General features: G+C 34.9%; 1 protein-coding gene across 1 annotated transcript in view; it reads right to left on the reverse strand.

Annotated features, from left to right (window-relative positions):
• Window positions 1-27,099, reverse strand: part of SRPK1 (SRSF protein kinase 1) — a 61,623-nt gene that overhangs the window by 9,416 nt on the left and 25,108 nt on the right. Inside the window, exons 3-13 of the mRNA XM_074349069.1 lie at window positions 22,386-22,504; window positions 21,206-21,314; window positions 20,224-20,311; window positions 19,030-19,117; window positions 14,469-14,575; window positions 13,325-13,490; window positions 11,722-11,747; window positions 11,086-11,299; window positions 10,285-10,704; window positions 9,412-9,512; window positions 2,751-2,858 (exon numbers count right to left, since the gene is read on the reverse strand). Coding sequence (XP_074205170.1) covers window positions 2,751-2,858; window positions 9,412-9,512; window positions 10,285-10,704; window positions 11,086-11,299; window positions 11,722-11,747; window positions 13,325-13,490; window positions 14,469-14,575; window positions 19,030-19,117; window positions 20,224-20,311; window positions 21,206-21,314; window positions 22,386-22,504 — 1,546 coding nt within the window. The remainder of the gene's footprint in view (window positions 1-2,750; window positions 2,859-9,411; window positions 9,513-10,284; window positions 10,705-11,085; window positions 11,300-11,721; window positions 11,748-13,324; window positions 13,491-14,468; window positions 14,576-19,029; window positions 19,118-20,223; window positions 20,312-21,205; window positions 21,315-22,385; window positions 22,505-27,099) is intronic.

Here is a 27,099-nt window from a genome sequence, read left to right on the forward strand (position 1 = left end):
ATGAAACGGCCACATACTGTATGATTCCAACTATATGACATTCTGGAAAACGCAAAACTATGGAGACAATAAAAAGATCACTGGTGGCCAGGTAACGGTTAGGAAGAGGGAGGGAGAGATGAAGAGGCAGAGCATAGAGGATCCTTAGGGCAGTCAAACTGTTCTGTATGACACTATGATGGTAGATACGTGTCATCACACATTTGTCAAAATTCATAGGGTATGTGGAGAATTTAAAAACACCTTTTTGAAAATTAATTCTTAATATTCACAAAACATTCCATTCTTGTAACTGCCCTTCTAATTTTGTAGTCTCAATCACTAATGTGGCACGCAATCTCACAACATGTGAGACTGAAAGGGTCCCAATCTTTCCATCAATTAATTACACTGGATGAAGAATGATCCATCTCGCCAGGCACTTCTGATGTTACAAGATTTATTTTTACTGGCCAAATTTAAAGTAACATTTCTATGTCTATTAGAAAAATTGGGGGGAACAAATGTGGCTCAAGTTTTCATGATATTGTTTCAAGTCAAATAAGTGCTTTCCCTTCCTGATCAAGAAAATTCCCGCACATGAGCTGGTCCAAACAGGGGACAAGGTTAATTTTCCCCCCTTTCATCTTTTTGCCTTACTTCTTAAGTCTGATATTGTAAACACTATGTTAAATGTCAAGCAGAACCTACCTGCCTTCAAGCAATTAACCCACTAATAATCACACCTTAATAAATCAGATGCCACCTACAAATGAGCTATTTTGTACTTGGTGGCATCAGTTATTTTCTCTAGCAAATCAGTTCAAATCAAGTTAACACATAACTTTAAAGTATAGCAAGAAAGAAATGAGTTTATTCCAATGTTCTTTTATCTTGTGCACACAATACCAGACCATAATCACTTTGGACAGTCCTCCATCTTAAAAAACCACTTATATGCCATAAGAAAATGATCTGTAAGGTCATGCCATGTTAACAGCATGGTTTTAATTTTATTACCTTTGGAAGACAGAATTTTTCAGGAATGTGAGAGTCAAGAAATCTATGACTCAAAACAGGATGGGGCTTCTAGTCTGTTCTTTCTCTCTCAAGTTTTCCCCAAAGTTGACTGTAAATATTAAATGTTAATTAAAATGCCAGTTTAACATGTTTCTGGTTTAGTTCACTCATTTGATGGTCCACAAATATTTATTAAGCACTATTGTTTAATAAAGAATTTGTTTGATCTGGTTCCCGTTTCCTGGGAGGGAGCCTCCTGGCTCTTGGAATTTTCAAGTGATAAAAGTGCCTTTTGTTATCCACGGTGGGCCCCTCTGGACCACACTAAAGTCTATAGTAAAGAGGCGACTCATAGTGGACCCCTAGATTGTTTCAACAGGGAGATTAGATGTGCCCCCAAGATGGACAAGACCAACTGCACAATCAGAGGGTTGAAGCTTTGGTCAAGAGTTATCATCCTGACTTCCCAACCTCCCAGGAAGGGAAGGAGGCTGTAGATCGAGTTCAACCACATGACCAACAATTCCATCAATCATGCCTAAGTAATGAATTCTCAATAAAAACTTTGGGCACCTAAAGCTTGGATAAACTTCCCTGGTTGGTGATACACACTGATGTGCTGGGAAAGAGATGTGTCCTGACACAGAAGCTTCACCTCTGGCACCCTTTCAGGTCTTACTGTATTCATGTCTTCATCTGGCTCATCCCAGTTTGTATCCTTTATAACAAAATTATAGTATTTTAACCCTTTCCTGAAGTCTGTAAGTCATTCTAGCAAACTACTAAATATGGAAGGATAGTGGAAACCTCCAATTTGTAGCCAGTTGGTCAGAAGTGCAGGTGCCCTGTAGACCCCAGAGCTTGCAGCTGGTGTCTGATGTGAGGGTAGTTAGTCTTGCAGGAATGTATGTGTTTAACCTGAAGTCTGTGTTAACTCTGGAAGTTAGCATCAGAAGTGCATTGTAAGGGGCGAGGGCATAGCTCAGTGGTATAGTGCAGGCTCAGCATGCATGAGGTCCTAGGTTCAATTCCTAGTACCTCCGTTAAGAAAAAAAAAAGTGCACTGTAAGCACCCACTCAAAATGTTGCAGGCCCTAAATGAGACACTCAGCTATACATAATAAACATGGTTCCTGCCAGTACGGCACTTATAACCAATAGATGAGAAAAAAGTAAACACACAATTACAAATTGAAGAATACACTCTACTTCAGAAAACAGTAAGTTCCAACATGAGGCTATCTGTGGGAAGCATTTAATATCAGCTGAATGACCACTGAGTAGCTGCTTGCCAGAGACAAAACAGCAACTTATGAACCCAAGGGTGATTCAGTTTCACATCTTGTGAGGTACAAAGATGTCTGAGGAACTGCTGAACTGTACAAAATGAGGCAGTTTCCAGGGGTTCCCCTAATCTGAAAATAGGTAAGAGCTAAAAGGGCAAGGGTACCTGTAACCTCCTGATCAAAAGCAACACCACCTTTGAGCAGTCTTTTTCGATTTCCCCACCCCTGCCCCCCAAATCTGTAGTAAGAAACACTTGGTTCCTTCACCTAACAGGAATTTGGCAGGAACTAAATGAATCCTAGATGTTTATAACTGAGTTTTTGCATTCAGACCTCTCTAGACACAGGATTCAGAGGGCCAGTGATAAGTTACAAAAAAAATTCCTTTTCTGTTTGTTAATTTGCTGGTCTACTGAAATTAACAAACAGGGCAAAACAAGTGAAAGTCAAGGGGAAAAACTTTACCATGCACGCTGTGCTCCAAATGTCAGCAGGGGTATTATAGCCAGATCCTATAAGAACTTCCAAGGAACGATACTGCCTTGTTTGAATATCTTCAGTGAAATGTTTGTGCTGAGTAAATGAAGAAGGAAACAGTTATTTTAAAATTCATTTATTCTAAAAAGTAATAATTATTATTGCTTAATAATGGAGATTAAAATGAATTTGTGGAAGTTTTCCCCAAAGTTTTCATTCAGCCAATTTCTTAAGTATCATTCTGATGCTATTAGTGCCAAATAGCATTTTTCTTAACACACTGTCTACTCCGTATTATTTCTGCAAACATATGAGTCTAAACTTAATATAGATAAACACATTAGGGAATAACAACTTTTTAAGAAATTGAAAATGATTACCCCAAACAACATTAAGTTGTTCGTTTTTCTAAAATTAATAACTTGTATTTCAACAAATAAATGACATCAATTTAGGTCCCATTCAAACTTTTCCTTGCTGTGTGTACATTATGAGCAAATAAAAGACGTAGGCTTCATGTCTTTTTAAGAACCTTACAAACACCACCTATAAAGATTTCTTGCCCTTATTCTCTGCTTCCCTCACCCCTCTAAGAACATCAAACATGAATCTTGGAGAAACAATAGATCATGTTAAGCACCATGTGGATGCAATCAGCAAAACAGCTGGAGTTTTTTTAACACATAAACTGTATGGGGGAAAAATCTCTACATAAAAGCATCTTAAGAGACACAGTGGACATAGTACCCAGTTTTGCATTCATGGATTTTATTTGGATCTTGTTTCAAACAAACAAAATGAGAAGAATGTTTATGAGAGAACTGGCAAAACTGACTAAATATTTGATATTAGTGAATTGCCAACTTTTTTAGGTGTAGCAATGGCGTCATGGCTACCTAAAAATATACTTCAAAATAACGCGCAGCGATAATAGAGTGGGGATATAGGTGAAAATACACAGGCAATGAGTTGATAATTGCTGGGTAACATTAGTATAATGGCATGGGAGTTCATTCTGTTTTACTTTTGTATAGGTTTGAAATTTTCCATAATAAAAAACAATACAGAAAAAAGAAGCTTCAAATGAGTCATACATAAGAAACAAAATTCAGATAACATTAAAACATGTACAAATATGAAGGATGATTTTCTAACCCTATTAAAATTCAAAAACACGGAACAGCATTTGTGAACAGGGGAAATTAGGTAGAGAAAGCTTCATGTAGAAAACCAGCATTGACCAGAGGTCTGAAGTGTACTGGACTAAGTCTGACCCCAAAAGAGCAAAAACACATCACAAATAAGGTACAGAAAGGCATCTGCTAGAGCCAAACACAGGTAATTGCTAGGTTGAAGAGTTCAGATTTTATCTGGCAGGTAAGAGTGAAGAGGAGAGTGTGCTGTAAGAAGACTGATAGGACAATGAGATCACCATTCCAGCCATCTTCTTCTGGTTGGTGGCCAGATTTAGGCTTCATATTGAACATATGAACAATGGTTATGAAATAGGAAAGAGTTAAAACGAAGGACAGTCAAAGAAGCAATAAGCACAATTTAAAAACTTAATGGCTAGAAGTGGGAAGACAGTAGGAAGAGTCAAAAGAACTTTGTGGTAGAGGCTGTCAACAAAAACAGGGATGGAGAGATGTAGAGAGGTAGGTGGTTTTAAAGGAAAACAATGGGTTCAGATACCAAGCTTGAAGTGGAAATGTACTGCAGGTGATACATTTAGAAAAATGGACATGCTATTCGAGGGAGTTGTCTTTACTCATTGTGCCTCACTACTGCCTTACAAAGATGCTGTAAATGATAAATGAGATCAAGAATCAGCTAAAGGTAGATTGGATATATACACATCCACTAACTCCTGAAACTCTACTTTAGCAGAGGATCCAGTGCTAACTTTTAAAGCATAAACTGACAAACACAAAGAATGACAAAGAAGTCAGAGCAACAAAATTTAGAAGCTGGAAAGCAGAGATCACTGGTAAGTGTCTTAACGGATCCAAGACAGCTGAATAAGCCACTGGTGAAAGCTGGTAAGTAGCGTGATGTACACCACAGTCCTCCTCCTCCCAAGGCTCAGGATCTGGTGGTATCAGGTATCTCTGGAAGCAGGGAGGGTGGGGTTCAACAAAAGAATACTGCTTTAAATATTTTTTAAAGAAACAGAGCTCCAGAATACAGGACATGATGCAGTCTAATAGCCCTTCTCTGGCCTAACAAAACAATGGGAGGTTTTCTCCGGAGTGGGTAAAACAGAGTCTCTGGAGGATGATCCCCACCGATGAGAGGAGAAAACTACTTTGAAAAGAGGGAAATTAAGTGACTATGTGTAATTATATGTTGAACCCCCCAGTTTTCTTGCTTAACTCAGCCCCCAGAACACTAGCAACCAAGCATTTATTCCCTGGGTATGAGATTTGACGAAGACTTCTATGGGAAATATAACCAATCCAAGAGGAAAGACCCAAAGATTCTGACATCTGAGGATGAAATGAAACAGCTCAGACAGATCATTCTATAGTGAGTAACAGTCAGCAAGACCCACCCAGGCACAGAACTTCCAAACAGCTTTCTGGTAACCCATTCATATGGTCACAGAGTCTTTTGTTTAGTGATCCTAACAAAGAAGGCAAGAAACACCACATAAGAAGGAAATGTTAAAAATGAAAAAAATATATCCTCTGAGAGCTTATCAGGGAACTAAAGAACTCTTGGAAAGTGAGACTACAATAAGAGAAGTAAGAAAAAATAAAGTTTAAAAGAACAAGCTGACAGATCTCCCAGAAAATAAAGCAAAAATAAAATGTAGAAAATAGGAGACAAAGGTAAAAAAAAGTAAGAGGACCTGCATAGGAGGGCTAACATTTGAATAATGAGATTTTAGAGCTGGAGAACAGAGATCAAGAAGAAGAGAATTAAAGAAACAAGAAAAATCAAGACTGCATCAACAGGAAAGAACCAGAGTTTCAATACTGGAAGTATTCACTGCATCTTTAGCTGATGGGTGAAAATAGATCTAGTGAGGCATATGGCTGTGAAATGACGATCACACAGACTTCCATAGGGGAAACAGATTCACACAAAGATCCAAGAGGCAGAATGATTTTGGTCTTTTAGCAACAACAAAATGGGAAACTGGAAGATGATGGAGTAATGACAAACACTCTGAAGGAAAATGACTTTCAACCTAGAATTCTACACGCAGTCCACTGAGTGTGAAAGCAGAATAAAGACATTATTAGACATGCAAGAACCCCCCTCTGCCCCAATTACACACACCATTTCTGAGGAAGCTAAGAAAGAAGATCAGAGAGACAGAAAATGGGATATAAAGAGAGAGTAAACAATAATCTCTAGGATGATGAGGAAAGGAAATCTCAAACGGCAGTGATGCAGCAGGCCTACAGAGGAACTCAACAGATGAACACAGATGAGAAGACTACAGGTTCCAGGACAGAGATCTTCAGGAAGAAAAGCTAAAGGAATGAACACCCAAGGTGTCTGTGTGTACTAAAGTGTGTGTACCTACAGCACTGGGTACAAGAGTGGGGCTGAGCAAGTTCCAAGTACTACAAAGATGACTAAGTAAGTGGAACACGGTGTTAGGCAGAAAGGAAAAAGGAATCGTAGCAGAACATATGCTCGGTTCAGCTGAGGACAGTATCAGAGCCCTAATAATGTAAAGGGGGAGTGATTACTTAGCCAAAAATCCTATCAAATTGACAAGAAGGGGATAAATCCTACTTTTTAGGAGGAAGAAATAATACCTAAAGTTGAAAAACAGAATTGGGGGCAATCCAGTTAGGTTACTTGATAATGATATGAAGGTAAATACCATTATGTGAGGAGTGAAAAACTGGCAAAGGGGATAGATTTTTGAATCAAAATCTACGTAACTGTCTCCAAACTATACATGCACGTGAGTAAGTGATGAGGTATTTTTAAAAATTCAGCTCTTTGAAAATCATGTGAAATTCTATTACTGAACACCAGATGCTGCTGTGAAGAGACCCACAAGATGTGAAATTTGACCAGGATCCAGCAGGACAAGGCGCCCGTACCTAGTTCACCACTGTGTTCTAGTGCCCAGGTCAGAACATGTGCCAATGTTTGCTGAATGAGTACAATGGATGACAAAAATGTGAAGTCATTTATCATAGAGATACATTAGAAAAAGAAAAAAAGATGCACATGTAATAGTTGAAGAAAAGGCGAGAGAGATTAATTCTGTTGTAGTAAAAATGACAGGAAAGACTACCCGTATAAAGTGGAGTATGCCCAATGCTTAAGGAAGGTATGATGGAAGGTATTCCAGGGGCAAATGAGCTTGAAACATGGTGTGGGCAGAAAACTGACAAGCATCTGAAGTTTATACCATGTGATATTAGAGTCAATAATTTTCTCCATAATTTATTTACATAAATATTTAATAAGCACCTCCTATGTACTAGGAATTGTTCTACGTACCACAGATAAAGCAGTGAATGAAAAAAAATCTCTGCTATGATGGGACATACATTTCAGAGAGAGGGATATTAAGCAAAAAATATACAGTATCGAATTGGGTTAAGTGCTGTGGAAAAAAAAATTGAGGGGGGAGAGGAAGAGAGAGAAAATATATGAATGAATATAATCAAGGTACATGGGTTTGGAGAGCGGCAGTTTGCTAATTAAGTTAGGTGTTCAGGGGAAGATCTCCCTGGTAAGGTGATGTCTGAATGGTAACATGAAGAAAATGAAGGAGTGAGTTGTATACACTATCTCAGTAAGAGAATTCCAGGCGGAAGAAATAGTGTTTTTTGCTTGGTGGTGTGTGGGCCATGGTAAGGACTTCGGCATTCATTCTGAGGTTTTGAGAATGTCTCACTTAACTTGCATTTTAAAGGATCACGCTGTTGGCTTGATGGGTTGAGGACAGTCTGCAAGGGGCAAGGCAACAGAAGAGAGAAAGTAAGGAAGTTACTGTAGTCACCCAGGTGAAAACATGTGGTGGCCTGGACCATCTTGTGGTGTGGTGGAATAATTAATTACCTGAAAAACTTTTCCACATTTCTATCAGTCAGTGCTAAGCTCTGACTTCATTTTTTTTCCTAAAAAGTTACCAAAGTATTCTAGAATGAATATTGAAAGCGAGATCCTTCTAAGTTCTGAACCATAATATATAGGATGTCATGTGGAATAGGGAATCTGAAGTACAAAAATAAACACAAGAATGTTCACAGCAGCACTATTTACAACAGCCAAGACATGGAAACAACCTAAATGTCCACCGACAGATGACTGGATAAAGAAGTTGTGGTATATTTATACAATGGAATACTACTCAGCCATAAAAAATGCCATTTGCAGCATCATGGATGGACCTGGAGATTGTCATTCTAAGTGAAGTAAGCCAGAAAGAGAAAGAAAAATACCATATGGTATCACTTATATATGGAATCTTAAAAAAAAAAAAAGAGACAAATGAACTAATTTAGAAAACAGAAACAGATTCACAGACATAGAAAACAAACTTATCGTTACCAGCGGGGCAAAGGGGTGGGAAGGGGTAAATTGGGAGTTCAAGATTTACAGATACTAATATATATAAAGTAGATAACCAAGTTTATACTGTATAGCACAGGGAACTATATTCAATATTTTGTAGTAACTTATGGTTAAAAAAGAATATGAACACGAATATATGTATGTTCATGTATGTTATACACCAGAAATGGACACATTATAAACGGATTATACTTCGATTAAGAAAAAATACACAAAAACCCCAAAACCTATATTTACTGATATAAATGCAAAAACAAAAAAATAAAATAAAAAATAAACATAAGACCTATTAAAGTGGGTTTTGCCTCAATAATCTCCAACATCCCTGTTTACAAAGCGTACGGCTCTTTGAGCAGTATCATTTCATGCAAATAATTCTATTGTAAATTTTTAAAAGATGTTCATTAAAAATAACACAAAAACATCCTTAACTAAGTAAACAACAGTATTAATATGATACTATAAATAAAAAAATCCCCTTTAACAAAGCACCCAACTTTTGACTTAGCAATTTCATGCCTAGGACATGTCCTAAGAACAAATACAGAAAGCCTCATGAGCAAAGATGCTAATCACAAAGAACTGTCAAAAATGTGTGAAGATTACAGTATATTGGGGAATACCACATAACCAGTTGAATTTGAATTTTGGGTTAACAAAGAAAAGTGTTCAAAATTGGCTGACAAAGAAAAGTGTCCAAAATATATTAAATGAATTAAAAGGTTACAATTAATAAGTTAGATGCCAATTTTAAAAACAAGAGGGAAAGTATCAATGTGGGCACTGAGAGCATGAAAGTCAATGAAGATACAGATAAAAAAGACTGGCCATGAGCTGACAGTACTGAATCTGGGTGACAGGTACCTGGAGTGGGGCAGGGTGGGGGATTGCTTCATATACCACTCTCTCTACTTGTGTAAATATTTGAACTTTTCCATAATAAAAGGCTAAAATTAAAAAAAAAAATTCACTAAAATTTTAACTGGCATTTTGGGTATAGAACTGCAGATGTTTTCTTCTTTTAGCACAATAAAGCCCAAATTCTCATTCATTTCCAGTTACTTCAAAACACAGAACTGAGACAAGTTTAACTTACCACCCAACAGGCATTTCCAAGATCAGCAATCTTCACTTGAAGCTTTTCTGCATTTTTTGGCTCAAGGGGGTTAACAAGAAAATTGCCAGCAGTGGATTTTCCTGTAGACAACAGGCATCGTCAATAAGACTGTTCAATAAACACAGAAATACCCAAAGGTTAATAAAACTCTACAAGGTAATACACTGAGGCCCCCAATTGGCAACCTACAATAAATTTTCTAAGATAAAATGAGTATAGCAACACACTGAATTTCCAGAATTAAAACCTCTGCTTTCACAGCAACAAGTGAAATGCTGTGCACTCACTATATAACCAAAAAAATTTAAAATGAACCACAGATTTACATACTGGAAGTAATATGGACAACTGCTATAAAGCTGTATTTATAAAAACAATGGTAATTTAGTCTACAAATTTATGAATATGTAATTTTTTTCTATGTGGTGATTTTTTAAAAAAATTGAAGTGTAATCGATTTACAACATACTAGTTTCAGATGTACAACACGGGGACTCAATATTTTTATAGCTTATACTCCATTTGAAGTCACCACAAAATAATGGCTTTATTTCCCTGTGGTGTGCAGTACATCCCTGTAGCCTATCCATTTTATTATACATAGTAGTTTGTACCTCTCAGTCCCCTACCCCCATCCTGCCATTCCCTGACTCCCTCTCCCCACTGGTAGCCACCTGTCTGTTCTCTACACCTGTGAGTCTGTTTCTGTTTTGCTATATTTTTTCATTTAACTTTTTAAGTTTCACATGTAAATGATAACATGTATTACTTGTCTGTCTGTCTGACTTATGAGAAATTCATGAATATCTTAGGCAGGGAAGGTGTACTGGGGAAGTACGTCTGCATGGGTACCTTTGTTGTCCAGTGGTCCATTATGTTCTTGCTCTTGCTCGTCTTCACAGGGCATATCTGCCCGAATACTTTCTTGAAGTTGGCTGATGTCCTGCTCATTAAATGACTGCTCTACATTTGATGAAGACTGGCACATCACAGTATCTGACACCTCAGAAGTTACAGGTGTACAAGAGTCTGTTTCTTGAGATGTGCTGCTGTCTCCATTTTGGGAATTTAGGAAACTAGGTTCCTGCTTCAAATTTTGGACATCACAGTCATTAGCATTATGTAGATCCTCTTTAAGCCTCAATGTTTCTTTATTACTGTTCTCAGTATAATTAACGATTTCAATTACTCCATTGCAATTAATTTCTGCTGCACCACCCTCTATACCACGTTCCGTAAGTGTTTGATCCTGGTGAATGGTACTTGATTCTTCTAGGGAACAAACAGACAAAAAGGATGTGTATGTATGCGTATGCGTGAAAGAACAAAAAAATTTCTCCACAAGGTTAAAACATTCTGTAGAACTTATAAAGGGCGACATAAAACATGACTGAACATCTAAAACCTATTTATGGAAGGACAAAGATCTTCTTATCTTTACCCAATTGCTAAATGAAGTCTATGTTGCATTTCCTGAGAAAAGTGAGAAATTACATTTGAATATTACCTACCTATCATTTATGACAAGTTCTGAATTCTTATTGTATAAGGACAATAGATGTGTTGTATGCATGAAACCACTATGTTATATAACAACGATAAATTAATGTTAAAGTTTGCTATAAAGTAATTTTTGTGATGTTCTATTTATACCAAGTTTTTCTTGGGTCATTTTATTAGGTGGGTTCTCTTTCAAGGGTCTTTCAACAGGACTCTCTGATTCTTCTTGCTTGTTTGGTCTTTTTTGCCCAGGGCCCGACTCTTTCTCCATTTCCTCAATTTCCTGCATTCGCTTCTCTAGTAATTCTGCCTGGCGCTTCTGCTTCTTCTTCAATTTCTTCTTCTTATTCTTTGACATTTTGTCAGCCTGGGCGGAGATTACAAACAGATAAAGCCTTCAGGTGGCTAATCCATTACCCCCAGTTGGAGATAACTGTTAATTTTAATTACTTCCTTATTCCACTCTTTCCCTAAAACAGCACTTAACGTTTTTCATTAACTTTAAAAACGTGGATACTCTTATGAAACCAAATAAAAAACAAAATTAACAACAATTCTTGGTCCTCTGAGCAGTCTGTGGGGCTGGTCTACTTTCAGACACACTCAAATTTACAGAAGCCTCACCGGTACAAACTTGCTGAAGATGCATGAGATTCACTGGAGAAATTATAGAAGCACAGGTATATTTTTCCTTTGGTTTCTAAACACTACAAACTGTGATCCATAACAGAAGAACCCCTGTTTATTGCCCAAGGATCAAAATTAAATACAGAAACACCTTATACTTACTGGTTTAGGCTGGGGTGCAGTACTGACTGAAAAGGAAAAAGAAAAGAAAAGTAAGAATCTTGGCATTCAGCAGGCAATATAAACTAAGACTCATAAAAGACACTCTACCAGAACAAAAAGCCTTTCTTGTACAGTTTATACTGTAGAGAAAACTACCGTTTTAAAGCAATTTTGGTAGAAACAACATTATTTTTCTTTTTAAAGAAAGAACAAACAGTGCATACAAAAGCTGACAAACTTAATGTAAGTTTAAATAAATTCTTCCCCAGAAAGCATCGATATGCAAAGAGCCAAGCCCCCGTTTCTGATTTCCACTATTAATGCTGCTAAAATCTCATTTCCATGTACTGTTTAAAGTAGAAAATGACAGGCAACAACACCCTCATTCCCACCTAGGACTAATTCTTCCTCTTGACACTTGTCAGTTTTAAAAGAGTGGCATCAAGAGCTACAGCAATTTGTTATGTACCATATTATGGATGTTAGGTTAGCTTAGGTAGGAGGTAGAACCTTCAGTTTTCCTTTTAAAAAAATCCTCATAATACAAAATTTCCATCTTAATCATTCTTAAGCGTACAGTTCAGTAGTTTTAATTTCACATAGTTGTATAACATTTCTAGAACTTTTTCATTTTGCAAAAATGAAACTCTTGTGCCCACTGAACAACTTTCCTTTTCCCCTTTCTTCAGTCTTCCTTTTTAAAAAAAAAAATCTACAGATAATTGATATTTAAACTTGAAAATCAAGAGAAATATAATTAAATTACCAAAATTAAAATCTGTGCCACACCAAACTACCATATACAGAATGTATAAACAACAAGGTACTACTATATAGCACAGGGAACTATAGTCAATAACTTGTAATAACATAAAGTGAAGAAGAACATATATACTATACACACACACACACACACACACATATATATAACTAGATCACGGTGCTGTACACCAGAAACTAATACAACATTGTAAATCAACTATACTTCAATTTAAAAAAATACTTAAAAAAAAATCTGTGCCACAAATGGAAAAAAAAATCATCATAACCACAGCAGCCACCATTTATTTAGCACATAATAATGTGTGGCAGACTACTAACTGCTTTAACATGAAACTGATCCAAATGATGAACTCAAGTCACTCGCCCAAGGTCACTCAGCCAATGAAGCAAGGATATGTCCACTCCAGTGATTAAATCTAAGCTCTTAATCAGCAATGTTATCTTGATACTGCACAAGGATCACTGATCCACATACGTGAATGTGTACTATCATGCTAAGAGGTATACACATCGAATATGACCATCAAGTCACAAGAGAACACATTTTAACAACAACACGAATCAGCTTTTATAATATATAACATATGTTTACTTAAAAGACACAGTCTTCTTCCCCTATGGGAACAATACTGAGAATAAAAAGTCTTTTTAAGGCTAGGACTATTTCCTTATAGATAAGTACTTACAGATAAGAATCTTATAGATAAGAATCTTATTGTTAAATGAATTACTGGTGCTTTAGTTAACTGCCAGGTAATAGAATAAAAATAGGAACTTCTCTTAACTTCTAATGAAAGTAAAGTCCCCAAAGAAAATTTACCTGCAGATCCGGAAGGTGGAGGAGCTCCAGATCGCTGCCATTCTGTTGCTTCTGCAGCCAGCCTCCGGATGTACTGTTCATTCACTGACAACAAGATGTTTTCTGGTTTAATGTCAGTGTGGATGATACGGCACTTGGTGTGTAAATAATCCAGACCCTGTAACACCTGAATGGAAATAGAGCAATAGACTTGCGAATATAGAATACCGAGACTTTCCGGAGAAGGAAGAAATCACAATACAACATTTAAAAAAATAAAAATATAAAAACGATATGGTTATTTTCTACAGAGAAGCTTTTTTCCTTTTTTCTTTTTCCTTTCAAAGCACAAGAAACTTTCCCGGAAAGATTAATTATAAACTATGAACAAAACTAAGAGTTTATTTATAATAAAAAATTCTTCCAAGTTTTACAAAGCTAATTTTATTTGGAAATATTCTTTAACTAATTATAGAGACCATGAATAAAGAGTCAATATGTCCTTTAACTGTTGAAATGTAGATGATCAAAGAGATTTAGATATCTTTTAATTCAAATTTCCTTGTTGATGAAGAACTGAAGTCTCTTGCTTCCCAGTTTAGAGCTCTGTCCAACAAAACATACTACCTAAACAAATTACTTGCCCTGTGAAGTACTACTATTTTCTCCTATTTAGAATATGAGAAAACGCCAATGAATAATAATACTATATAAAGAGATGGTAATAATTTGACAAAGCAGTTCTCTATTAATTTATAATCAGTCTTTGCAACCAGAACTTCTGGGTAAGGGCTCTAAATTTCCAAAATCAGGCACTACAAATAGCTTCCCAGCTAATAATTATTAACAGAAAATGAACCTGGGGAAAAAATGGTTATGTTAAAACATTTAAAAACAGAATAAATACAATAAACCCTATGGGCTGAATGAACAATTTCAGCAATTAAAAAATCCTAGTTTTAAAAACAAAAATCCTATTTGAAATAGGAAACCCCTGACACTTTAAGAATCTAAAAGAAATCATCACATACAAACTATTATGTATAAAATAAATAAGCTATGAGGATACATTGCACAATACTGGGAGTATAGCCAATATTTTATAATATCTATAAATGGAGTATAACTTTAAAAATCACCACATAGAAAATATTAAGATACATACTTGCTGAATAATTTTTTTGACACAAGGCAGAGGAAGCCCTTGATAATTGGATTTGATGATCCACTTGAGCAGATGATGCCCCAAAACTTCAAACACCATGCAGATATCTAGAAGTATGTTAAGGAGGAAAAGAGAGACACAAGAAAGGGGCAAGACAAGCTGTTTCACTCCAATGAAATCGTTATTATATTCTCTCAGTATAAAAAGTTATAGAGCTTGAATGAAAAAAAATCTAGCTGTTAATATTCTGAAATTCCAAAGGTTAACTAATGCTTTAGTCATTGCATATAACCCCCCAAATGGAAAACTGAGGGGTTGGCTTATTGATAAAATTATACACATTAAAATACTCAGTGATAAAAGGAAAAGTGAAAGACGTGCACGCAATTAGTGAATGCACTAGGCTTAAGTTATTGATTAGTCAAGTCTCTTCCCTGATGTCAAAACTAACGTCTAGGGTAACAACTCCTACTCTCATAGTATCAAAACAAGGACAAATCAATTCCACTTTAGCTATAGAAGACAACGTACCAAAACTTAACCTAAAAAATGCAAATGCCAACATTAAAAAAATATATATAGGGAACTGATTTGCTCTATGCTCTGTAGTTTACAAAACTAATCTTGATTCTACTGCCACCATGTGTTCTCTCTATGTATGAATGTTCCAACCACACCACCACTCTTTGGGCCTAGTAGTGCTAGGGCTAGGGTACTGCAGGGATTTTAGTAGGAAGATACAGATACTTTCAACCTCTAGGAGCTTTACATAAAATTGGAAAGTTTAGACATACATAGGTAATAATGATCTAGTGCTCAGACTTTTGTTTTAGATAAGATTCTCCACTAAAGGAAAACTTGGGCTCCTTAAAAAATGGCCAAATACAGGGCAAGCTTAGAATATACCATGCTGTGTCAACAGTAAGGAACATGTCAAGGAGTAAACAGGAACTGGCCTAAAGAAGATGCCATGGTTCGAAGTTGAGAACATTTTAGAGTAAAATTATGAATTAGCTTATAAATTAAAAATAGAATGAGTCCAAATGGATACTAAAATAAGTTTGTGCTGGGGGGAGGAAAATGTCTTCTTCAGAGGAAGAATCAAGCAATAAATATACAAAGCATGACAGAAATAAAAAATCACCATTTTACAATCACTTTAGTAATAACTGATTCAAGTAAGAATCAATGAATACTAAAACTGAGTAAAAGATGGCTGGGAAAAATAACCGTCACAGTGTCACACTATCACCCCACAGATTGCTTATTAATTATAAAAGGAAAGCCATAGATTATATTATTGCTTATTAATTATAAAAGGAATTTAAACAGGGAAATCTAGAAGATACTGCCTTAACCAAGTGAATAAACTTATCACCACCAATGATAAGCATGAACTCATGTCATGTGCCCTCTGATGCAACACACTGAGAATAAAATATCATGCATGTAGTATACTTGACAAAATTTAATGAACTTAATCATGAGGAAACAGAAGAATCCAAATTAAGGAACAAAACAACTGGCCTGGATTCTTTGGAGGGGAAGAAAAAAACGAATGCCATGAAAGGAACCGTTACAAATTAAAGAAGATTAAAGAGATGTGACTACCTCAGAAAATACAAATCAAAATTACAATAAAATACCATTTCAAAGTCACTAGAATGACTTAAGTAAAAATACTAACGTGACCAAATGCATGTGAGTATGTGGAGCAACTGGAACTCATATTATGCTAGCAGAAGTGTAAATGAATGAAGGTATCTGCTTTTTGCAATGGATCAACAAATCATAAAAGTGACACCAATAATCAACCTAATGCCAATAATCAATAAACGTACTACCCTTAGTGCTTAGGTTCTGTGCACCATTTCCCACTAAAAGGAATTAGGGCTTCCAGGTTTGGACAGGAAATGTACAAGATGAGCCTGGAACATCTTGATGTGCCAAATAACAAAGGAACTGTCAAAGACCTAATGTGGCTCCCGACTGAAATAATAAAAAAAAAAAAAAAAAAAAAGAAAAAAAAGTACGAGACATTTGTAAAGACTGAAACAATGACTAGATACAGAGACTAAGGAAATGGTCCTCAATTTTTTAGGATTAATAATTGCATTGGGGCTGTACTTTAAAAGAATCCATGTCTTTTGGAGATACATTCTAAAATAATTATGGATGAAATAATATATCTAAGATTAGCCACAAAATTGTCAAGAGCCATAGACAAGATTGGTTACGAGGTGCTATCTCCTGAAATGGATAATGGACGTGTGAGGATTCATCAAATTATTATTCTACTTCTGCACATACGAAATGTACCAAAACAAGGTATTTCAGAATGCAGACTGCTTAAACAAACAACCCCCTCCACCAGAAAACAGAATTTTAAAGTTATTCTCATGTTCCTAGCTTCAATATTAACTTTTACTTGTTGAGAAGCATTACAATTTGACAACAATGTTGTTTTAATTTGTAAACAGTGATATAAAAATGACCAAACATTTAGTAGCTTAAAAAACAAAAAGAATTGGGTAAAATACTAAAAGGATACATGCAAAAAAATTTTGTGGGAGATCATGTTAAAAAAAAAAAGAAATCAAAGGGCTGAAAACTAATTAAGAGCCACATTTAGAGTGACTTACAAACAAGAAGCGCTAGCAAATGTATCCTAAAGACATAGCAGGTCACACAAGCAGCCAATGACACTCACTGGCTAATGTCAGTATCATATATAGACCAGCTGTCTTTCTTAATCCTTCCTCTCTCCTTACCACTCACAGAGGCAGAATGAACCAATTTAAACTGAAGTCTATGTATGGAACTCTCTAGTTCAGGGTCCTTCTGATACTTCAATGTGAGAAAGGACAGTGCTCTAGAGAAATGGTAGTATGCCTAGATACAAAGAAAAATACAGACATAAAAAAATAAATAAATCAACAACAACAACAACAAAAACAAAAAGAAAAATATGGACACACAGCTCCAAGCAGCTATGCCTGTGTTGTGAAAAGAGGTGAGGGGCAGGAGAATAACATAACCCACTGAACCTTAACTCAGTGCTCTGAGTTTTATCCTTTTCAATCTCTAGTAGCAACAAATACTGCAGGAGCCAAGATAGCTAGGAGACATGTAGGAGGAAGGCCAGAGAGAAATGGCTAAGGACAAAGGGACAAATGAATAAAACAGGACCTCAGTGGATAGAAACTACAGAAAAACCACCTGGTAACGTCTGGAGAATATCCTGGAACTTGAAATTCAAATCTACTAAGGTATTTTAATAGTTAAAAGGAAAAAAAAAAGCCTTCTTGCTTAGGGTCAAATAAAGGTACTCAGCATTACTGAGGAGACTATTCAGAATATTTCTACAGTTTTATTATAACCTTCTCAAATTAATACAGAAATTTGGCACAATGACAAACATTAAAAGATCAAGTAATAGAGAAACAGAACCTAATGGCCATCATGATACGCCAAACGTTTTCATTTCTTGGTTAGCCTTACTCTCTTAATACTTTGAAAACATGTGCACACACGCCCTCCCCCCAACAGAGTAAGTCATCTATGAAATGACCACAACAGAGAGAAAATGATCGTTTATAATGCAATGATTCTTATACAAATCTTCCTTAGAGATCAGGGATATATGATTTGTATCTCTCCCACAAAATAACTCACAACTAACTTCAGAATGATAGAAGCTTCATGTTATTACCTGTTCTGTCTCCTCTCTCATCCTCTCTCCTTGCTTCTCTGTTCAAATCTCTTACCATAGTCCATATGACACTAAAGAGCCCTGTGGAGCCTGCCTCCCTAAAAGAAGATCATCACTGGCAATTCAGAATGTGTGTTAAGAGAAGTGAAACATGCAGAGAAAGTAAAATCATATACGAAATGCCTTTCTTTATACTTTTTAAAATAGTTTATGAACAGGTAGTTTTAGAGTCTCTAATTCAAGTGGGAGTCATCTTCATCTTTTATTCTGAAAAAATCTGATAGGCCTTATTTATAAGCACAGCTGTTCCAATGCATATCACTCTGATACTAACTTGTGGGGGGAAAAAAGCTAACATTCCTTCCAATTTTAAAATTCTAAAATTCTACATCAAAACACAAAACAAGTCAGTTTTTTCATTATGACAGAATATGAGTAATCATACCTGTTTAGATTCTAAGCAAAACCTACACGCACAACCTCTTCAGAGTTGAAATAATAAAATGCATTAAATTCTTGTTTACCCAGTATTTATTACAAAAAATTAATTCAATTAAAATTTCTGTGCTAATTGATAAAAATCAGTAGAAACTTCACTTAATACAAGGCTATTTTCTAAAAGTTTCTTTTGACTTTGGTTTTAATTAGCCTGAAAAGGGGAAAAGTCTAAAGCCACAGCCTGAAAAATCACAACAAAGACAGACATCTGTGTTCAAAAGTTTACAATAAAAGTAATTTGATTATAGTTTATCTTGAGAAAAGAGACCAAAGCTATCTGCACAAATCTAATTGCTTTCTTTGAGATAGTTATTTCATGATTTGTTTTCAAATAGGTTCTTAAAAGGATACGTGTTCCATTAACTCCTGATATTTTAAAGTCATCTAGTAGTTGAACAACCATTTCTCTATTTGGATCATTAGGATCTGAATTGCGAACCTGTAATAGGGATGAGAAAGTATTTAGCAAAAGAGAAAGCATAGAAATAAACCAAGTGGTGGGGGAGGGGACACCTGCAGCAAATATAACAAAGGATTACTCCAAGAAAGAGCTAATACAAATCTATGAGAAAAACATAAAAACACTTCATAGCTCAAATACGCAAAGAACTTAATATAAGCAGTTCACAAAATAAAATACAATCAACAAAGACTATTGTTCTAATTCCATCATTTTGCTGCTCAAAGTGACTCCCAAATTAACTAACTGTGAGTTACGAGGCTAGGAGGAATTAAGGAGCTTTAGCAGGATGCAAGTCAACTACAGCACTAACCACACTGTTTATTCAGCCCAAACTGAACTTTTGGTGAAGGTTTTTCATAGAAAAACTTTCTCAGTGAAGGAAGTACACTGATTTACTTTTGGGCATAAGCTCCTTATCCTGTCACAGTCTGGCACTTTGAAAAGTACTTCCTTGGAGCTCTCCTGGTCTAATATCCTCACTTTACAAATGGAAAGTTTAAGGCTCAGAAAAAATAAAATGATGAGTTGAAGGATATATTGGGATAGAGCTGGTCCTAAAACTCATGTTTTTTAACTCTGAGTTTAAGCTCCTTCTACTACACTGACATCTCCTAATTTATAGTAAAACTGAAAAGTTTTTGATAAAATTTACTGAAGTTTCTAGGTAATAAAGGGAATTAATAAAGTACTTATTTTTATATTATATATTTTACAACATTAAAAAAAGCAAAACAGATGTTATGTATTTATTCACACAATTTTTCTTTTAACCACAGCAGGAAAGAAAATCATTCTTTTTGCTGTCTGGCACATAAACATACTTGATAAACATTTTTATTTATTTGCAAGGTTTTTTTTAGTGTGTGTAGGGAGAATTCCCATCACAGCATATTCCACCAGGTCCCTACCACATGCACAGAATGTGTAAGTATTGCCATCTTCTACCTCTTTAAGGATATTGGAGCTTCACAGTAAAAACTAGACATGCAACAGAATGTTTACTTGATATGTCTTAATTTTAACAATAAAACTTTAATCTTCATATAAAGCTTTGCAGTTCACACATACAATCTAATACTTACTGATTTCAGCAACCGGATTTCATCTAGTGCTGTTTCGGTATAATGCTCAGCACTTTTAACTACTTTCATTGCCACAAACTTCTTCCCCCTAGGAAACAAACATAGGAAATTAAGATTAAGTGTCCTACCCTTACTTTAGGAAGCTAAGATTTAACTATAACTGGTAGACGATGACAAAAGTACAAATATTAATTTCATGTTTCCCTGTACCCAAACACAAACTGCTTCTGTGGGATCACCTGTACCTGTTAATGGCACTAACTGCCCAAATTTTATTTACAGGAAGAAGAAAATCTGTTCTTGGGTAAAGTCACTCACCAAACACTTTCTCTAAGTTAAAATCTACCTTTGGAATGTCTCCCTGAATCCAAGTAAAACCATGAAATGGGGATAAATAAAGGGGGTAAACGCTACCAAACCACAAGTATCCTGTATATTTGTATGGCAAAAGCTAAAAGATTAAAAGCTATAATACTTTCTTCTAAGAAGCCAGAAGAAATACTTGTTGAAAACTGATAAAAAAAATTTAGTGCAAAGGAAGCAATTGCTGTCTCATCAAAGATAGTAGGTAAATGTCCAACATTAACTGCCTGTGGTTTTTATGTAAAGAAAAGTTTTAGACTATATGGCTGAGCAAATCTGTTGGGGAGGGGAGGGGGACAAGAAAATAATTTCACCTAGGTTGGTCTAGGATATCAGCTAAAAATTTAACTCTACTCCATGAGAAAAAACTATGAATGCACATACCATACGTTCTGTAACGTTTTGAACTTGGGAGTTCCAAACACCTTACCGATATTAATTTAATCAGCCTCGTGTCTCTAAAGTGTTTCTTCATGAAAGTCATTTGCCCAAGAACATAAAGATTATCAACAAACAAGATTCTAATCAAGAAATCAGTCTAGATCTAGACTGAAGGTGGAAAATCAGACACAAACATTAAGGAATCACCTAATTCTCTTGCAGGACCACTAAAACTTACTGAATATCCCATGATAACCACACTGTTGAAAAGTGTCCCCAGCCCAACTTTCGGATCACATGGTATCTCCCATTGAATAGATCTCCAATTTTCACAAGATGATAACCTCCTGGAAGAAACAACAGGAGGGAAATAGTTACTTAATTAGAAAGAAAAGGTATCTCACATCCCATTTTTCAGTATCAATACACCTTTTATCAAGTAAAAATGGTTTCTTCTAATACAATCAATTCAACAAAATAAAATTTTCAGTCAGCAACACAGTACTATTGAGCTCATATTATAAAATAATACCTTAAGAGAATAAGATTAATGATTTAGAGTGAAGCAAGTGATGCTTTGTAGAACCTAACACTTACTGAGAACAGTAAGTCATCCTCAAACAAAAATAAGGTTATATATCATAATATTTTTGCCCCTCAATAATCCAACAGGTTAATCTAGATACAGAAATCTATTTATAGTTGTAGTTTCAGGATGTTTTTTAGGAGGGAGATTAATGAATTCCATTTATTTAACTTTTAAAAAAAGAAAAAAAAAGGAACTGCTTTTCTAAAACACAACCCAACAAAACAAAAACCACAAAGGTCTAAAAAGGCTGCCAACAGTGGCAGAAATCAAAGGATTTTAACATCCATCTTTGCCTACTGAGAAGAAGAACCAGGTTCTCCTTCATAGTTAAAATACATTGTTATAGTATCCTACCCAAGAATCCCAGAAAGTTTCACAAAGAAACAGAAAAGATACCAGGCAACCTTATGACACAGTTTAAGTATCTGTAATTTCAGTTCAGTATGTCTTAGCAATCATCACTTTGAGAAAATTCAAGTAATGAAAAGGTGTTTTTCAAAAGCCTACCATACCAAATCTTACTGGTTACTTCTGTGTGATAGTGTTACAGATGGCCTTCATATTCTTTTTGCTTAATATATTTCTGAAATTTTCTAATGTAAATATGCACTATCATTTTTTAAGGAGAAAAGGGGTTAAAAACAGATTTAATATAAAACTAAGCTTTAATTAAGTCAAACAAAAAGGAAATACTAATTCCTATATTTAGAGAAAATGACACGATAAGCAGAAAGCATTATAACTGGTTACACTGGTAGATCAAACATTCAAATGAAAAACTGCATATACATGAATGTCTTACTTAGCATCTCCTTATTGAAAACCTTACCTTTACAATAATCATTGGGATCTTCTTGCTCATCATCATCAGATCCCAGAATTTCCTCTTCCTGCTCTGGTAGATCACTCTCAGAGTGGGGAGCAGAGCCTCGGTGCTGAGTTTCAGATCTAAGAAATAAGAGAAACATGTTCATTCCACATGGACAGAAGAAAACAGGAACAAGTAACAGATAATATAAACAGAATGTTATTAGTGGTAGACTAGCAAAACATTAACTACCACTTTATCTCAGGTAGGAAAATATCAGTTTTTAAAAAGTCAGTACACGATTAAATAAAATCCAGAAAATACATAAAAGAACAAAGGGAAAAAATTACTGGAATCTCAGTATCCAAACAAAACTGCTGATAAAACTATTACAACTTCCTCCAGTATTTTGCCGTGTTTTTATAAAACTATATATTGGTAAACACATACTTCATAAACAAATCTGTATCCTGTTTTTCTTATTATATTACAAACTTTTCCCCTCATCCTTATGCAGTCTCTTAAATTTTACATGTTCCCTTTGAAGTATCACCACTTACTCTGGTACATTCTACTAAGTTATACATTTAATTTGTTTCTAATTTTTCACAACTGAAAAATAAAGCTGCCGAGTATTTTTGGAGAATCTTTGGTCTGGACTTAGAATTATTTCCCTAAAGTTAAACTACCAGATAAAGATAGAAATATTTTCTCTACTTATAAAAATAACATGTGAAATGTAGGAAATTTGGAAAATAATTATTTTGTTTTAAAATACCTCTATTCTGAACATATTAACAATTTGGACTATTTCCTTCCAGTCTGTGTCCATGAATAGTTTTTAGGACTATTATGTATGACTTTTCTGAAAGGGTTGTGGTGAATTTCATCTCCAGCCACATACAGGCTTCTGGTATTTAAGTATTACTAAGTTCAGAAAACTTAAGCTTATTTGATAGGTAAAAATGCTATCTCATTTTATAATGCATTAAAAACTTTTAAATTAATTTCCTTTCTCTTCACACCTTATACCAAATATTTGAGCACTAAGAAGTTCATTCAGGAGGCAGAAAGACTTAGATTTGCATTCAGGCTCTGACATTTATTAGCTGCCTGCTTCATAAAGCTTTAAGCAAAGGAAGAAAAGTACGCAGCACTCAAAAGAATTTTGATTCCCATTTTTCAGTACTGTATTTGCGTTTTCTTCAACCTGTTTCATCAGATTGTTTTTCAAAAGATTCAATTTAACAGAAAAAATTTTAATAGTAAAACCAGTTACATGGGCTACTGAGACATAAGAAATACCTTGGAAAGCATTAACTAATGACTCAGATTTAGATTTCTGGTGGCCATTCCAACCTGCCTCAATTCTTGGTACTTTTTTGTCCCCCAGAGGAGACCAAAGGAGCTACAAAACTGCCTGATTCAATGTGTTCATTCTTAGTGAAAACATGTCTTTGGTAAACTTATTTACTATGGAACTACCTGGCCTACTTTTCTAAGTGGAAATAATGAGTCTGAATGAATATTCCCAAATTTATGATTAAGACAGGTTTCTAAAACAAAGGCTGATTTCAAACTTGTTGCCTTTTACAATTAAAATTGATTGTAAGAACTAGAATTCTGAAAAATTTGAAAAGTAGTGAAATATAAGTAGCAAAAACCAGACATGAAAATGCTGGATTACAATTCCACAAGTACCATAAGAGTAGTAAAGTTAAAAATTTATTTTTTAAAGATTCAAAATATATTTGGAAGCAAATATATTTGTAAAGAGTTGTTTTTAGTTATAAAACTGAACATTATAAGTATCATTCCCAGTTCAAGGATTCAAAACTGAATTATAAATTGCAAGTCACAATGTAAGATAAAAGTCTTCACCTTGACTATGACTGGTAAAGAAGAAAATCTCATCTTATTCTACACTGATAGAGAAATAGATCATGTAAGGGGGAAAAATCCTACTTTTTAACTTTCAAATTTCATTTAAACATATACTTAATTTATATTTAAGTATCAATTTTAAATACACATATGTCTTAAGTGTTCTGTCATCTCTGTGTTAGATGGCCTGTTTCCTCAAACCCACAGTCTTCCTCCATCTTGATTTACTCCATTTACTTCATTTTCAGAGTGCACATTTATCAGTAACTTCTGGAGAATGAGTGCATGGGAGGTATCCTTGACTGCTAGCCTGCATATAAAATAAACTGCTCTCTTGCCTTCTAGCTTTCAGTGGTGCTGTTGACAAGTCCATCAACAGCTTCTGAGCCTTAAAACAGGGCTCGCTTTTCTACCTGGAAGGTGCTTTTTTGTTTTTTATTTTTTATTTTGACCCTCATGTCCTTTAATTTTCTGAGTGGTGTTTATAAAATTCACCTTGCTAAGTGTTTTCTGTGTTCTTGCAAACTAGAGATTCATTCAGTTCTGAATTTCCTGTATTTCACTGAAAATTTAATCCCCTTCATATTCTCTCCTCTACTCTCTCTAGAACTATTTTTTTTTAAAGATACTGGATCTACTGGCTTACTTCATTAATTTTCTCATATTTTCTCTTATTTTATGACTCTAGTTTTTTGTTCTACATTCTAGATGTATCTTCCTAACTTGTGTTGTCTTTTAAATTTTGTATTTTAATTTCCCACATTTTGTATTTTATTTTTGCTCTTGAACAATTCCTTTTCTACACACTCCTGCAATGTTTCAATGATGCACTGTCTTCTTTTCTCTTAAGGATACGATTTATAGTTTTAAGTTTCCTTCTGATCTTTGTATTGTCTTGACTTTCTCAAACTGCCCATGTTTTACTAATGCCATACTTTTACACATGATGTTCCTCAACAAACTTCAGACAAATTAAAAAAGCCCGTGTCAGAAAAAGATAAAAATCCAAAACAAAAAGAAAAGAGAAATTTTGAGGAAAGAGAGACAGTTACTATTAGATAATGAGGATAAGATGAACACGATTAAAGAGCTCAAAAATCACTGTAACTGTGATTGATGGGTGTTATAAGAAAACAGTATAAAAAATGTGAAGAAATGCTACAGAAAGGAATTTCAGCTTATTGACATTTGAAACTAAAAACCTTCTTCCTAGGACAAAAAAGAGTTATAAAATATAGTCTGTTCTTTTACACTCTTCATATCTATTTCATGCCTTAAGTATTTGCTATTCACGTTAGAAGAAAAAAAACTATGTCAGTACTTTAAAGCTCTCAAAGCACATCAAGTTTAACCCAGTACGTCTACAAATCACTTAATATAAACGGAAATGGACAACAGATCAAATTTTAATAGCAGTATGCTTTTAAAGGAGTTAAATAATTTATAACCTGATCAAAACACCAGTAATGCTAGAAACAGAAATATAGCTGGCTGTGGTACAGAACAGAGCCAAAGCAAAATTCTGGGAGGAAGGCAAAAAGTAGTGGAAAACTTGACAGTTTTGCTCTTGCTTATATTTCCAAGCTAGACTTGACACAGAAACTCGAGTGTGAACAGAGATGATAAAAGCCCAAGAGCATTTTCTCTTCTAAGGATCCTTTCAGCTCAAGATTCCATTTCTGGTAAATCATCACTAACCACCCAAATAAATAGTAAAACCAAAGTACCAAGCAAAATTTACTGAGTCTTTTGTAGCCAAATACTATATATTCATAATCACCATAAAGAATATGCTATTTATGAGTTTTCACTTAACATTTCATGAATTTATAAATTCAAATTAGCCACATGTGCTCCCCTGCTCCCTTGTTTTCTAAATAATAAGTAATGAAGAAATTCTTGTAGTTCAAAACAAAAACAAAAACAAAAGCACTACTACAAAGTCTATTACTGACTCACCAAATTGTTTTATAACCTACTAGGGTTTGAAGAACACTATCCTAGAAATTAACTTCTTTACTGAGATTTAATTCACATCCATAAGTTCACCAATCTAAAGTGTACAGTTCAGTTGTTTTAGTGTATTCGCAGAGTTGTGTAATCTCATCACAATTTAAATTTAGAATATTTTAATCCCTCACAGCCCTCCCAAATCCAAACCCATTAGCAGTCACTCACCATCACAGTCTTCCCCCAGACTCTAGAAACCACTAATCTACTTTCTGTCTCTGTGAATTTGCTTATTCTGGACCCTTCGTATAAATGGAATCATATACTATGTGGTCTTTCGTGACTGACTTCTTTCACTTGGCATAACGTTATTAAGGTTCATCCATGTTGTAGGATGTATGCATACTTCCTCACTTTTTATGGGTGAATAATATTCCATTGTATGGATATACCACATTTAAATTTATCCATTGGTCAGCTGATGGCCATTTGGGTTGTTTCTACTCTTTGACTATTATGAATCTTGCTGATATGAATGCCCTAGAAAAAGTATGTGCAAGCATGTTCACAGCAGCACTGTTTGTAATAACAAAAAGCAGGAAACAACTAAATGTCCATCAAGAGAAGAACAGGTAACCAAATTATGGTGTTCTGATACAATAAAATATATCTAACAGTGAAAACAAATAAGCTACACACATCAGCATGAATGAACTGCACAAACTTATATGGAGTACAAATAGCAAGCTGCAGAATATATACAATGCATCACTTTCAATCAAATGTTTAAAACATACAAAATAGCCAATACATAGTTAAAATGTAAAGAATTACAGAACAGCAACTAGTAGGTAAATAATTCCCAGAGATCTAACACACAGCACAGTGATTACAGACAAAA

Source organism: Camelus bactrianus, chromosome 20 (assembly GCF_048773025.1).
Source record: "Camelus bactrianus isolate YW-2024 breed Bactrian camel chromosome 20, ASM4877302v1, whole genome shotgun sequence".
NCBI classification, from domain to species: domain Eukaryota; kingdom Metazoa; phylum Chordata; class Mammalia; order Artiodactyla; family Camelidae; genus Camelus; species Camelus bactrianus.